The sequence below is a fragment of the Festucalex cinctus genome, chromosome 14 (assembly GCF_051991245.1).
Source record: "Festucalex cinctus isolate MCC-2025b chromosome 14, RoL_Fcin_1.0, whole genome shotgun sequence".
Classification (NCBI taxonomy): Eukaryota; Metazoa; Chordata; class Actinopteri; order Syngnathiformes; family Syngnathidae; genus Festucalex; species Festucalex cinctus.
The window spans coordinates 21,304,393-21,319,960 of record NC_135424.1 but is presented as its reverse complement, the minus strand read 5'-3'; the positions used below and the strand labels follow the sequence as shown (position 1 = coordinate 21,319,960).

Genomic DNA, 15,568 nt, shown 5'->3' with positions numbered 1-15,568 from the left:
GTAGTAAAGCATTTCCCCCTTGGGGATCAGCAAAATTTCACAAGCTGCTTGTTTATGCTCACATTTACTCGCGTTTGAAGGTTTGAACCTGTCTCCACCTTATTACATAATCAGCAGGTTCTCGTCTACATGTATGATTAATGAGATTTTTCCTTCTCTCAGCACATTTCTTCCAGCTGTTATTCTAATCTCCTTGAACCGAGTCCATGCAAATAAATAAAACTCCAAGCACATCACGTCCACTCGCCCGTTGTAAGGGCTGATTTGGGCTTACCTCGAATGCGCACGCACACACACCCCTGTGGCTTCACATGCTGACCACAACTGTTCACTAAGCTATGGTTAACACAGCCTTGATTCCTCAAGGAGGCCAGCGTTGCTGGGTAGGCTGCCAGAAAAGTACTTCAAGACACTTAAGGAGGGAGAAAAAAAAAAGGGTTACAAACCAAACCACTGAGTAGGCTCCTATAGTTTGTATGTTGACATAGGGATGAAAAGACTCTATAGGGCGGCCACTGTGGTTTGTTGTTGTAATTATATTTTTTCCCAGAGACCCAAGGCTCTCTTTCCAAACATGTACAAGCCTGATGCACCTCTGAGATCCCTGCTGAGGCAACAATACAGGTTTGCCTTCCTGACCTCTCTGTCTAGCAGATCCTGCAGACGCACAATGCCCGCCTTAATTACCAGCCTCCATTCCCGGCAACTATGGCTGAGCCCAATGGTGCCCATTCAGAACCGCAGTCTTTCCCTAAGGTGCCCATTCAGGCCACAACACAAAGCCAGCAGTGTCATTCCCTGATCCCTTGACACCAGAATAGTGTGCCAGCGCTCGCAGCAGCCTCACAGTGTCTCTGTATGTCCGCCTTCTTCATCATTCAAAGTCATATCGACAACGAATGTCTGCGGTTCACATGTGAAAGAATCAATGAGCTCAATTCAACATGGCATAGAGCAGATAAGAATGAGATATGGTCTGATAAGAATCACCTAATAAGAATCATGTTGGAGGAAACTGATCCAATGGATAATCCATAGGCATAGAATGCTTCCATCAAACCTTGCAAACACTCGTACACCTAAATCAGTTGTGATCTGAGCCGAACTGGCAAGGTCTGAGTACATTCAGAGGCAACACAGACAAAATATGTATGACCATTGACTGAATCTGACTTAGTCTTATAGGCTCACCACAAGTGTCCTCAGCTTATCATTTGAGAAAACAAAGAAACACCTCGGCCAACAAAAGGAATAGTTTATTTTCATCTGACAGATATCAAGGCAGTAAGATGAGATCTATACGTATGTCCCTGATAAACATGGAGATATACATCTCAATGTTCTAATGCCAGTCTTTGAGACCATCCATTTGTCCTCATTCAGGTCTTCATTAGGTAGAACAAGCTGACTTTGGACAGCTAGCCAGCAAATCACAAGACATATGTACACAACCAACCAGTTTCACACACGTTCACATCTATGGACAATTAAGAAATTTGAATTAACATAGCACACAGCCATAGTCTTTGGAATGTGGTAGAGTATGTGGGGAAGTCCCATGTAAGCACAGAACATGAACACTCAAAACAGTGAGGCAGATGTTCGAACACATTTTCTATAGTTTTTGCCTGAGACCGTGTCACACAAAAACCTGTACCTTTTCCTGAATTGTTTTTTTTTTCTGGTTTCTAGACAAAATAGCCTTTAAAGCTACTCTATGTAGGATTTCCCCCCAAAATATCTTAACAATAGCCTTTTTATTTGACCATTTATGACTGAAACATATTCTAATTAGTAGATCTACATCTTAGCTGTTCACAATGGTACCCATTGTGAACAGCTACAAGCCTCTGGCCAATATTATTTCGGAAGCGTCCGGTCCGAATCCTTCGAATTTCCCGCCCTCTGTCTGCAGGATGTGACGTCATGCGCGTCATCGTCAGGTGTTTCCTGTCGCGCGAAGACGGAACTAGTACAGATTTTCGCTGCCCCAGACACCCGCTGTTACTCCGCGGAAGGTTGCTTAAAAAAAAAAATGAAAACAATGTCAAGTGCCACGAAAAAAAAATATCTAAACTTGATAGTGACCGAATCCGGGCAAGAACGAGAGTGAACATTGGTTTGACATTTCAGCGGTGGAAAGAGTTGAGATCGGACTTGGATTAGAAAAGTGATTCACAGCTGGCTTTCTTTCTACTCCAAAAGGTAAGAAGCGAGTGTCTTGACTAGAGGTGTGCAAAATTTCCGATTCTTAGATTATTCACGATTCGGCCGTGGAACAATCGAGAACGATTCACAAAAGTCCAAATTCCGATTATATAAATATGCCAAGGGAACCGAAACTAAAAGTGGACCGGAGCGAAAAGTACGCGGAACTGAAACGCAGTAGCGCGCGCGGTCTTCGGGACGCTTAATGGGACGGACCGAGAGTACACATCCACAACTCACGCCTCGACATTCAAAACAACAACAAGCATGGCTGAGCTGACCAACCCACCTCTTCGTGAGATCAGACCTGCTCCGAAAAGGCAAACAACTTCAGGCGGAAGTATCAGCTAGCTGGCTGCAGTGCGTCGGTTAGCGTTCGACAGGGCGCCGCGCAGTGATACGAACTAACGAACAGAAAAGTAGTGGCTGGCGGTAATGGCGTCTGACTTTATTCAGAAAAGAGTATTGTGGTGGAAATGTATCACGCTTTTGAAAACAAATAGTTTTTTTTAGAAGAAAAACGCTTTATTTCCGAGACCCCAGCCAGCTTGCTGGACTATTTTCCTCTCGTCCAACGTCGAACATGAACGCGTGTCACCGAACGCTGTCAGAAAGATCGCACACGGGAGGTGAGGATCAAATTGAGATTCATGTTAAAAAAGCCGAACGATCCCTTTAATGTTTACACGTTCATGTTTACACAAGTTAAAAAGCAGAAAAGCACTTGAGGGTTTTTTTTTTTTGTACCTCTGAGAAACTTTAATGTTTACATGTTCATCTTTACACAATTTAAAAAGCAGGAAAGCACTTTTTTTTTTTTTTTTAGGCATTTGTATTGAAGTAGTAGTTCACATTGTCTTTCATTTATATCTCAGTGCACTTTTGAGTGGATAAAAATAATATATTTTTGCTCAATGCTATGTTTTATTCTGTTGAAGACTGAATATACTTAAAAGCTGTTGTTACAGAATGAGGACTTGAGTATTTTATTTACTGTTTTGAACTGTTAACTTGATACTGAAATAGTAGTTTATTTAGGCCTGAGAGGACTTTTGTACTATTTTTGTAACTAATGTACGAAACATTAAAAGCGCCAAAATACATTGGTTTTTTTCTGCTGCCTGGGGGGAAATCAATAATCGTTTTATAATCGAATCGTAGCCTCTGAATCGTAATCGCAATCGAATCGTGAGGTGCCCCAAGATTCCCACCTCTAGTCTTGACATTTAGAAGAAAATGTGTTGTTTTCAAATAGCAGTAACCTCAAGATCGATCACTTCTCGGTCGTAACTATTGGGGTGAAAGTGAGGTGGACGGCAATATTTAGCGTGAAAGTGGCGGCAAAGTTGAATGTAATAGAACAGAATGACTTTATGAAGACAGACGTTCCATTCCGCGGCGTTTCAATCAGACTAAATGTTGCCTTATTTTCCTCCGTGAAAACAGCCTATTGTAGCTACATTATGCTAACGGAATGTGAACGGTACTACTGAATGGCGATAACATTCACGGCCATATCACACTAAGTAGTGAATGGGGTCTATATGTTTTTCACAATCGCCAATTTCCATAACTGACAGCCCACCTTTCGGCTAATGCACAATGACGCTAGCCTGGGGGCGACATACACTAATAATGACTAGAATCAGGTTGACGTCCGTCGAGCGGGGTGACTACAATATGTAACTGCATATTAACATCGGAATGAGGTCCAATTAATTGACGTAATTTGCACATCGTTTTGGAGTACAGCACAGGACTGGACTTCGACCGACTAAAGCAATATGATCTGCACGTGCCGTGGACATCAATTGTTTAGTGGGGATCGAGAGTCTCATTCCGTGAAGTGGCCAGCTTTGTATAACATTATAAAACTTCTTACCTCCGAAAACATAGTTTAATTGGATATGAAGAGCCCAGTCTTCAGTATTGAGGTCGTGCACGTACGAGTGTGCGCAGCGTGTACGAGCGTGCAGTTTGTTTTCAGGTGGCAGTAGAGATTTGAAATTTTAAATCTTCCATATAGCTGCTTTAAGGTAATATAGTCTCAGAGCTGCCAAATGTTTGTCCGTATTTTGTTACAGAAAGCAATGAATTCCAAGTCACATAACATTGATTGTTATGGATATATATTTTTTTTTTTTTTATTTTAAATCCAGCATCCAACATTAGCACCAGTACGGCTCTGTGTCGGGCCATCAAGAAACTACATATTTCATAAATTACGCTAATTCGTCCATAGAACCACAACTCAAATCTCATATAATTTGATTCAGGCTTCAACTGTCTGCACCATTACAAGCAGAGGTGGTTAATTTACAAAATGTTGCTTGTCCATCATACGTCAGCGCTCTGGGCACCCATCCGTCACTGTCAGTTTGTCATTTTTTCAAGACGAAACAAACCAATCGTCAGTCCATCATTTTATTTTAAACATGCTTCTGTTTTGACTTTGTCAACCACTATTTTTGAACCGACAGACAAAGGTGGGCATTCTGGCAGTACTGACGGATTGTCTGTCAGTCCGTCATTCAACAGCAAAAGTCAGTGACGGACTGAGAGATCTGCCGGTCCTATCTGGCCGAAAACCCACTTCCGTCAGTTCTTAGTCCATCATTTTGTTTAAGTTGTCAGAAAAATGGTCGTCCGTCAGTGACGAACTGATGGAATGCCCACCTCTGATTACAATAAATACATACAAAAACAAATATTGAAGTGATAACTTAGTGTATCACGTAACACGTAATAGCTAATATGTAATAACTGTGCTGTAGTAAGATTCTTGACAAATGTAAAAATATAGAAATTCTGAAAAATAGGAAGTGAAGTCATGTAGGTTGTCAGCGCTGTAGTGTAGTCTCATTTTATTTTTGGATTATATATATTTTTTTTTATAGTTTGCATGGCTCCAATGGCTTGGCATTTCAGCCAACATGGTCATGCCAAGCAATCTGAGGAATTGAACAAACTGTATCTTTTTAAAATATACTCAGAATGCACTTACAAAAAAAAAAAAAGTATTGAGACAAATTATGCAGAGCATGACGATATTACCCTGTCAAGGAAGTGATGTTTTCCATGTGTTTGTCTCTATTTCTGCAGGGGCACAATATGGAGCAACAGTGTAATACATTTTTGGACAAATCGAACAGCATTAAGTAGAAAGTTCTCAGCGTTCCTTCTCTGTCAATATAATTACGCAAAATAAACCTCTTCCAAGGAGAACTCTCCTCGTGGCCAGCGGAAAAAATGTGTCACAGAACCTCAAGTCATTCAAAACAAAATGTTCTGGACAGTTGCTTGTCGCCTTCTGCCTACTGGCCATGGTGAAGGTTTGTGGTCTCCTTTGGTTATATCAAAAACATACAAAAGAACTTTGGAACTGCTGCCCTAACAGGATATCTGACCTGCGACCGTCCCTCCTCAGTGTCAGACGAGCCATCGTGGCGACCCAGTTCCTGCAGTGTCGGTATGGTCGAGGACCCCAGTGACACTGTAGCTGTGTTTTGCACACAAGCCACAGTGGGGTTACTGTGCAGTTAATCACTCGATGTGTTGCCAGGCAGCAGGAGGGAAGACGTTTTCAACAGGCGAGGGGAAATACTGTATTATTAAACTGTGACTGTTCCAAATTAAAAGGGATTAAGCATGAGCATTAGTATCATTCACTGCTGTGAAGACTAATTTACGTTGAAAGATTAATGAGCAACTGTCTAAAGAGATTGTTTATTAGCTTCAGCAAAGCGGAGTCTGGATTTTATTGCTGGCTTGGCAGCATGATGGGAAGACCACAGAAAGTATGTATGGAGCTAAATGCTAATTTAGGACCATTTAAATTAAATATGCCGCGCCAGAATTGTACATAAATTAAAGCGTTTTAGGCTATGGCTGCATGAGAAAAATGCTACAAAATGTACATACAGCAAACTTGTTTAAACAATCTCTGTTCACATTAACTTGTAAAAGTAACAAGAAAACTAATTCGCAAGCTGAGGCAGTGGCAATGTCACTTTGTAGAAGTGTTGCTGGTTCGTCATAGAAACATCAGCACTGTTTAACACCCTTTTTGTTTAACACGCTTCACATCCTACCATTTTCAGTGCTAACAATACTGTTATGTTCGAAATCTTCGACTTTGAGAGATGATCAATTTTCTGTAAATAGTGTAGACCAGGGGTGGCGAGATCCGGTCCTCGAGGGCCGCAGTCCTGCTGGTTTTGGATATTTCCCTTCTTCAACACAGCTGATTCATGATCAGCTCATCAGCAAGCTCTGCAGAAACCTGATAACGAGCCTGTTAATTGGAATCAGCTGCACTTCGAGTAGGGAAATCTACAAAACCTGCAGGACTCCGGCCCTCGGGGACCGCAGTTTGCCACCCCTGGTGTAGACTCTTAGTTTTACCTGAAACGCTACAGCAAATTTTAACTTTAAGAAAAACATGTATACAATTGTTCCCTACTGAGGATTTGAATGCTCTCTTGTCAACTTCCTGAAGCAGTGCTAATGTCAGTGCTAACGCTAGTGTTAGTTTACACACCTTTGCCTCGCAGAGGTGAGGTTGAGTGTCTCGGTTATGAAAACAGGAAGTGGCCCGATTGTTGTCTCAGCAAAAACTGAGCGGAAGAATGGGATTTCTGTACAGAACACAAACCAGCTGGCAGGAAACCACACTTTTTTTTTCGTATCATTCTTCAAGCTTTGATTTCCTATCATGGGAAGTGTCCTCACACTGCTTTCCTTGGCTCGCTGTCTCCAAACTTGTCTCAGGCCTTCAAACTGTACCCTCCCTTTTTGTGTGTGTGTGAATCAGTTGCGCACCATGCCATGACAGGGAAACATCCAAACTGCCTGCCACGGCGAATAACAGCAGCCATGCATAACTGGCCCAGGGGCTTGGAGAGATCATGGGTGGAAAATGCGAAGCACTCTCTCATGACAGTCGTGTTGAAAGATTGTTTATGGACAGGGCTCACAAAAGGGAAGGAGTGCAGGAATGAAAGACAAGGCGAGAGAAAACAGCTGGTGAACAAGAATGTAAATAATTTCCCGCTCAATGGGTGACAGGAGTTGATTAAATAATGATTGCACAAGCCAATCAACAGATGGAGGTTCTGTACTTGCCCTCCTTCTTACCCTCCTGGGACACCGTTATTTTCTCTAGTGCTAAGACCACATCATTTTCGACATACTTTTGAAAGAGTGATGGAGAGCTATTTTGAAAAATTTACATCAAGTTCTTAGAACTGCAATGAAGGTAGCACTGATCTGAGGATTGTTTCCATAATACTGGCGTCTTTGGCCTGTTTTAATTGGTCATCCTGATGGAAGAATACCCAGAAAGTAGCAAACAGGACCACTGAACTCGATTTTCGATTCTTATGTTACTGACTGTCAAGCTCTGCTATGAATTCTGCATGTATTGGTGTAAAAACCAGGATCAGCTTCGAAGAGTTATGCCTTCGTGATTTACTCATGAGTTGGACACTGAAACAAATTCTGATTCATTGCCCATTCGACCCCACTTCTGTGAATAACCCTAACCAAATGAAATCTGGCATGCCCAACTGCAATGTTGTTTTCGCAAAAGCAACACACACAGCAATGCAAAAGAATGCAAAGTCAAAATAGAACACATTGGCATGTAAGTATAGGTTTTTAAACTAGTTATACTTCCTTAGACTTCAACCTATTTTCGTATACATCAACAAGCAGATTACACATTATGTTTGAATAAAAACATTCACCTTTGCAAGCTGTGATCACATAAAAATGTGTTTTTCTCCGTTTGTAGACAGATTTGTTGTGTTTTGTTTCTGAGAACAAGAAAAAAAATTATGTAACATAATTCTGATTAATGTCAAAGCTGAAAATTGGGTTTTGCCACAATAACACAAGAAGAGGTAATGCAACATGGGTAAATAAGAAATGTGCAATTCATACAGTGCGTGTGTTTTACAAATGATCCCATTAATCCATCGTTACCCCTGCAGCGTGCAAGTACAAACAAGAAAAACAACAACAACAAAAAAAACAGTGTTGCAAAAGAGTTGTGAAATTACCCAAGCAGTGGGGCCAACCTATTTTTAAAGGAGCCCTCTGTCAAAATACAAACACTGGAAGACTTAAAACCAAATGTGTTCTGTCAGAATAAAAACACCAGGATGCCATGATGGATTGCCATTAGTTTTATTACCAAAGCTGCAGTAAAAGCACATTTAGGCAATTCACATATGAGTCCGAAGTGTGAGCTTTCTCCGGTGTGAACATCTCGCCTTAGGTCAACATTATGACACTGTTATAAGGAGATAATGGCCACCATTTTCCACACAAGACTTAAGTGCTGCTGAAATGATCACCACTTTAGGTGTGAGGCCCGTTCAAATATGGCATATGGTCTTGATCAGGATACAGTAGAGTGTCAGTATTTCACCTACAGTGAATGAATTCATTCATTCAACAGATTGTCACCCAAAACAAGTGCTAACTTACACAATAGCCATTCGGGCATATTCTAACATCTTATAAATACTCACATTCCACCGGCACCATAACCAATCAGACAAAAGGAGCATTATCGTGGAGCCATAAAGAACGTTCTGTGTTGTTGATCATGTCTGGCTGATTACTTGATTTTAAGTACGCTCTCTCTTATTTCCTATTTATCTTTTTTTTTCTTTTTTTTTCTTTTTATCAATCATACAAAACAAATAGAACAAACAAACCATTACATGTTCAAGGGGGGGAGGCACAATAAATTTGTCATTGCAGCAGAGCAAATAAAGATCTGAGTTTTGTAAGCAGAGCACGCCAAAACATTTCCAATTAAATCTGATTATCTAATTACAGACAAGTGTCTTTTTCTCACCATTTTAGCACGTGGTTGTCTTTTGGTTCTCTTTCCTTAATTTAAACCAGTGGTAGCACTCATAGACCACATTAGTAGCCTGCAGGCATGTTCTAATAATAGCAAATCAGTTCATGTGACATTGTGATTTCTTATGAATGTTCTTGAAGTGATCATTTGAAAGTGTAAACATTTGCATTTCCTAAATTGTTTAAGGGGAAGTCAAGTCAAAAATTTTCTTGACAATATGTTCTCTCTCTCTCTCTATGTTGCTCTGCCTGCAATTGGCTGACGACCAGTTCAGGGTGTACCCCGCCTACTGCCACAGCCAGCTGGGATAGGTTCCAGCACCCTCCGCAACCCTTGTGAGGAGTAAGCGGTCAAGAAAATGGATGAATGGAATATGTTATTTGCTTCCCCACTAGTCTAAACACAGCATTCTGATTAATATTACGTTTGTGGACTATGAATTAAACGGCAAAATCCACCCATTTTTATTCATCTCGGGGGGTGGCCATTTTGCCACTTGCTGTTGACTGAAAATGACATCACAGTGCCGAAGGGCTTAGGTAATGATTAATGTTGGCTCACTTGTTTTTTGGGCTTGATGATTTGCAAAGTGAGCCTGGTGGCACTGATTTAATTTTCAGTCGATAGCAAGCGACACATTTTACTTGATTTCCTCTTTAAATCTTCATTTTTCATAATGGATACAAGAAATCTTTACCGTAATCAGTTTCTGCACATAGATGATTATTTTTAATTATTAATTGACAACTTATAATTAAAGATAATTTGAACAATTTTGTTGCAAACTGGTAACCCTTTGCATTAATCGGCATCCAAGTAGTAGTACTCATTTTCGAAATGGTTGGTGACCCGTTTTAAACAATAATTACAGACGACTATCACTTCTGGTATTGAGTCCAACTTGATTCTATTCAGGTGCAAGATGTTATCATCTATGCTTATCATTTATTATATTGTTGCTGTGCAAGACTCCCTTCATTTTGATTTTGTCCGTCCACCTGCGGGTTTGAAAGCTGAAAAAAAAATTTTTTCATGTAGTTTCATAAATAAAGATCTGTATTTAAAAAAAAAAAATCTTCAGACTGTAAAGTTAAAACAAAGATTAGTATTATGAGAGAAACTGATTTGTGAAATAAAAGGTCAGTTTTCCTGACTTTAATATGGTTTTTTTTAAGTTTTTAAAATGCTCGCTTGAAGAAGCTAGCCTTGCTCAGCTACTTATGTAGTGCCACATTGTTCCTCAATAAAAATGCTCATGCATCTATTACTTAACTCATCTCTTCCTAATAAGAGAAGCAGCAAAAAAGGGGGATCCTTATGGCCGTAGGGATCTTATTTCTTGGACTATAAATCCACGACAAAATAAACCTTGGGGAATTGGCACAACCTCTGTTACCACAACAAGTGGAGTGTAGTAAATTAGGCATTAGAATCTTACAATTATTTAATAATATATTTGAGACCCTATTACGATCATACTGTTTATGTCAAATGAAATTGATTTGCTGATTTGGTTAGCAGCAGAGTTAAATGGGCTCAGCAGTTAAACAGCTTTATGTCGATGAGTGAACAATAGCGTCTCTAAAGTGAGGTTATTAGAGTTCCCTGTGTTTTTTTTTTCTTCCCACAAGGGGTGGTATCATTTTGAGAGAGATGTTTATTTTTGTGTTGATGACTGATTTGGAAGTACATAAAACAGTCAGTGAATGCATTAGGTGGTGGCTGTGGTCTTGCATTAAATATGTCCACAATTACGCGCAGAAACAGACCACCCACATATAACTGTCTACTAATTTCCATGAGTTCATCACCAAATGTTAGAGTATATCATTCCGTGCATCGTTTTCATCCGAGGTGAGGCCAACTGTCGGAGGGCTTATTAGTCCCCCTGAGTTGAATCAAATCATGAGTGCAAGTGGAAGACATCTTGGAAGCCAGCCAAGGCGTGGCAGTGGCGGTGAGGGGCATTCTGCTCATGACTGGGGGAGCGACCTCATTTTCCGAATAAAAGCCAGTTTACATAACACCTCTGTCCCCGTGACGAAGGGGAGCGGCGGGCTGCCAGGCCTGTGGTTTTCCCTTGACTATCAAGAACCATTGTCTCCGCTCCACCATTAGTGGTTCCAATGTTAACATGTTATTACAAGAAAATGGGTCTTACAATTTAAGGAACACATACATACTTTAGTGGCCTCAACTATTTAATTGCCTCCCACTCAGAGCCAAGTATCGGAAGAGATATCCACACTCCAATGTATGATAAATAAAAATTGGGATCCAAAATTGGTTGGTTTTCTGAGAATTCCCTTATTTTGTCAGTAGCAACTGGACAGATTGCACATTTGGATGAAATTAAATCCTAATAATGATGACAACAAGTTGGATGTACTTCCCCAAAACACACTACATATGGATCAAATCAAAATCCAAGTGTTGTGTAATGGGTTGGCCGGACACCGCTGCCATCATTGCAAGAGGTGTGTCACACACATTACGGGGGTCGAGAGACGGAACCACTAGTGACCGGCGGCAGGTAATAGTATAAGTGATATAGCACAATTGGAAGGTAAAGTCACGGACAGGATGCCCAGGAGAGTGTTAAAGAATAAGGATGTTGATGAAGTGTGTAGGTGTGGACGCCATTTGGAGACTCTGCGGCATTTTGAATTACTGCTGGCAGTTTAACAACAGCTGAAACAAAAACCAGAAGGAGTCTTGATTTTGAGTTTGACCCTGGAATGCTGACATCTTTGGCAAGATTGAGTCTGAGGTTTTTTATGGACATTGTCGGGGCTTATTTAAAACAACATTTCAATGTATCATTTTAAGAGGACACACTCTAAAGTCGACATCGTGTGGTTTTCAGAACTGGCTTGATAGAGATATGGAAAAGATAACAAACATGCTAGATTATGTATTACACTTGCTCCAATGATGAGCATTAAAGTCATTTGATTAATGCTCACATCTCAGCATTACTTGTACGAAAATGGAGGCGAATGTAACTTGTTGCATGATATACTTCTGGCCAAATCCCCATTAGAGTGGTCAATAGATGATCTAATTCCCACACATTGGACTTTGGCTTTGCGCACAAGATATTTCATCAGTGCACAGGTCTGTTACGGACCTCCTGAGACCAGCCATCATATGTCATAAAGCCAGTCAAAGCATTTTAATCTCACATCTGCTCCTCGTTATTCTTCCATGCAAAAGAAACATAGCACTGGGATTTGCCATTGCACCTCACCCAGGCAATGGGAGAGGAGGAATAAGCATAGAGAGAAAATGAAGGAACCAGGAGTCTGACTGAAAAACAAACTAGTGTCATATATTTTATACTAAGGTCCAGTGAAATCAGATCATGATTAGGCTCGGTTCCTCACTATGGAATTTGCCTTTACAGGTCACAATAGGTAACACTAAAGTGAACATCTGTGACATCTGCGAACCTCATCTTGATATGCCTTAGAGGAAGTTACTGTATTTGAATTTACTTTCTCTTGTTGTGTTAGAAGGAAAGGCATGTACTGTATCTCCAAAAACAACAAAATTCACTTGTTAAGATACTGTACATTGTTTTTATTGGACGCTTGACTTTGTTTGACTTGGAGAAGCTCCAATTTTTCCTAGATGTATCGTCATACTTTTCAACAAGTCCAGCAAAATCACGAAACTCAAACCAATAATCTTTGAATTACTCTGGAGTGCCTGCTTGCTCAAACATCGCGTGTGAAATTACATAACCTTTTGTGAGCTAACCATCTATGAATGAAATTTTTTCTGTGAAACAGTTTTTAAGATTGTCTTGTGACTGTGTTCACAGAGGTCAAATATGTTCTGCTTTGACTGCAATCGGGTGAGATTTTCTCAAATTGTACCACAAAAGATCACTAGCAGAGGTGGTCAAAACCGTCATTACATTTGCCCGTCATTGACAGATGCCTGCATTTCGGCGAGTGCTTGATGACGCGAAACCTCGTAAAAATACATGGACTGAGCAGGACCGGATCGACGGACGTAAACCTGCTTCAGTCTGTTTGTTTTTACGGGGCCTTGTGTCGTAAAGCACTCATTGAAATTACGGGAGCACTCTCCAAAAGGTGGGCATCTGTCAATGATGGGCCGGTGTAACGACGGTTTTGCCCACCTCTGTTAACTCGATATGTCTGTCGTCACTTTATGGAAAACAAATCGCTAGAGAGGTCTGAATACTCACAAATTACAAAATATCTTGTCAAAGTCACTAATTTAGCAACGGTGTACAACCACGTTCACTTTGAGGACTCTCGACTTGAACCACTCACCCAAATTAGAGGGGAAGCAGGTGAAATGATCACAATATTACCTTTTAGATCAGGACGAAACACAGTGAAGCAACTTTCTTTTTGTAAACAAGTACCCCGTTCTGTTTGCCATGGCGGTAAATCCAAGATATCCCTATGATCTTTGAATCCCGCTTCTATGTGAAATTGCCTTGAGAGAGGTTCTCTAATTTATTGTTACTTGGACGGACACAGGTGGGGACGTTATATTACAATCTGAAACAAATCTACTTTCTGATTTAGAGATTTCCCCATCTAAAGCTTATGATTAAAAACATTTTCATAAGCTTTGATGGATGAGTGGTGATGAGAAGTAGTCTTTGGGGTCATGACAAAAAGCTGGGGCCAACGAACGATGCATTATACAAGAATGAATCAGCGATGAGCATGAAGAATGGAGCAGATACATGAAATCCATTTGGCAAAATCAGAGAGGACAGCTGTTCATGTTTAGAGCTATTAAGTGATGAATCCATGCAGCGATGCACAACTTAACCCTTGAACTAGCCTGACTTGTTTATTACGGCGGTTATGACGGATGATTCTGAGCGGTCGGTTGAACGCATCGCAGTCAAGAGGAAGGCGAGCGCACAAATATACACACACACTTGCACACATGACTTCCGAAGACAGAGGCTAGCCTGTTTTACAAGTAGGTCAGACAAGAGATAGAGAGGGGCAGCATGAGGGAGAGAGCCAGAGAGAGGCTACGGCAAGGTCCGCTTTTCATATGAAACAGATTAAAAGACGTGTATCAACAGAGTATCATTATAACAAAACACCACCTACGTCATTTTACGGGAACAATAACATGTGTAAAGCGATTGTGTAAAGCTGATCTTTCTCCTGGTCGGTTATATAATAAACAGGGCTTACCTGAGGGCAGTCTTTGATGTAATGACCCTTGTTGAAGCACAGGTGGCACAAATAATTGGGCGGTGGTCTCTTGTTGGGCTTTCTTGGCTCTGATGACAGGGAAAGGTCTGAGAAGTGGTCCGTCAGCGAGTTGAGTCCATCCACGATGTTGTTCAGGGAGCCATAGGGCGATACATTCTTATACACGTTGTTGTTTAAGGCCTGCGGAAGAGAAGAGAGGTTAAACCCTACTGGGTGCTGACATTACCAAGTACTGTGACAAACTCAACTCAGACCTAAAGTTCATCATCTTAAATTTGAAACAGTTCTAACATTAGTAAACCATTTGTAGTCTGCACGTAGGTCTGCAATCAAACTGTAGCGCCCCCCCCCCCTCCACACACACACACACACACACACACACACACACACACACACACACACACACACACACACACACATAATTGAACAGATGTGGACAACCAAACCACCTGAACCTAACCCTAACCCTCTTCCCAGTGGTCTTCGTATGGTTCCAAATTTAATCTCGTGTAATTTGCTTGGGGTGACTGGCGATCATGTGATCTGACCTCAGTTCAAGATAACTGACAAACAAATGTCTTACACTGCATAACTAATCGGATCAGAAGATTGACTTACCAAGCAATTTCACGTACACAACTCTAAATTTACAAACCCATCAACTGATTCAAACCATTTGGCTCATGTGACTAAATAAATAAATAAATAAATAGATAAATAAACAAACAAACAATAGAAAATACACATGGTTCTTTTTGTGTTTACATTGCAAGTTCATTTGGTCCATTTTAGGAAAGGTGAACCTGGAGCCCTTTCTGTTCACATTGCCCAGGTAGGCAAACTGCTCCACTGACCTAAGTCATTGGAACTGAGACCACTATCTGAGGTCATATCAGTTATGTTCATTTGAGAGCTATCAAAGTTTATCTGAAATGTTCACATACGAAAATGTTGACTCATCAATTTGACTTTGTTTGGACAGTTGAAAGGAACTGAGTGTGAAAAGCCACTAAAGAAGTCATGAATATTAAGGAGAGAGATGCTTAATACGGCCCTAAATTTCAATGGCCTCTGAGTGATGCATACCATTCTGTACATATGGCATCATAAAAAACACTGCATTTCTCTTTTGCACGTTTAAAGATTCTGTATTTAATCAGCAATTTCCTCCGCATGTGTTCTCTCCAATTTCTGCTGGACAAAAACAAAAGTGAGGAAAAAAACAAAGCCCCCAGATCTTTTCTCTCATTAAATTCAGAAC

At 40.7% G+C, this 15,568-nt stretch overlaps 1 protein-coding gene across 1 annotated transcript in view; it reads right to left on the bottom strand.

Moving 5' to 3' along the window:
- Positions 1-15,568, bottom strand: part of zcchc24 (zinc finger, CCHC domain containing 24) — a 47,719-nt gene that overhangs the window by 28,435 nt on the left and 3,716 nt on the right. Inside the window, exon 2 of the mRNA XM_077494530.1 lies at positions 14,287-14,487. Within this exon, the coding sequence (XP_077350656.1) occupies positions 14,287-14,487 (201 nt within the window). The remainder of the gene's footprint in view (positions 1-14,286; positions 14,488-15,568) is intronic.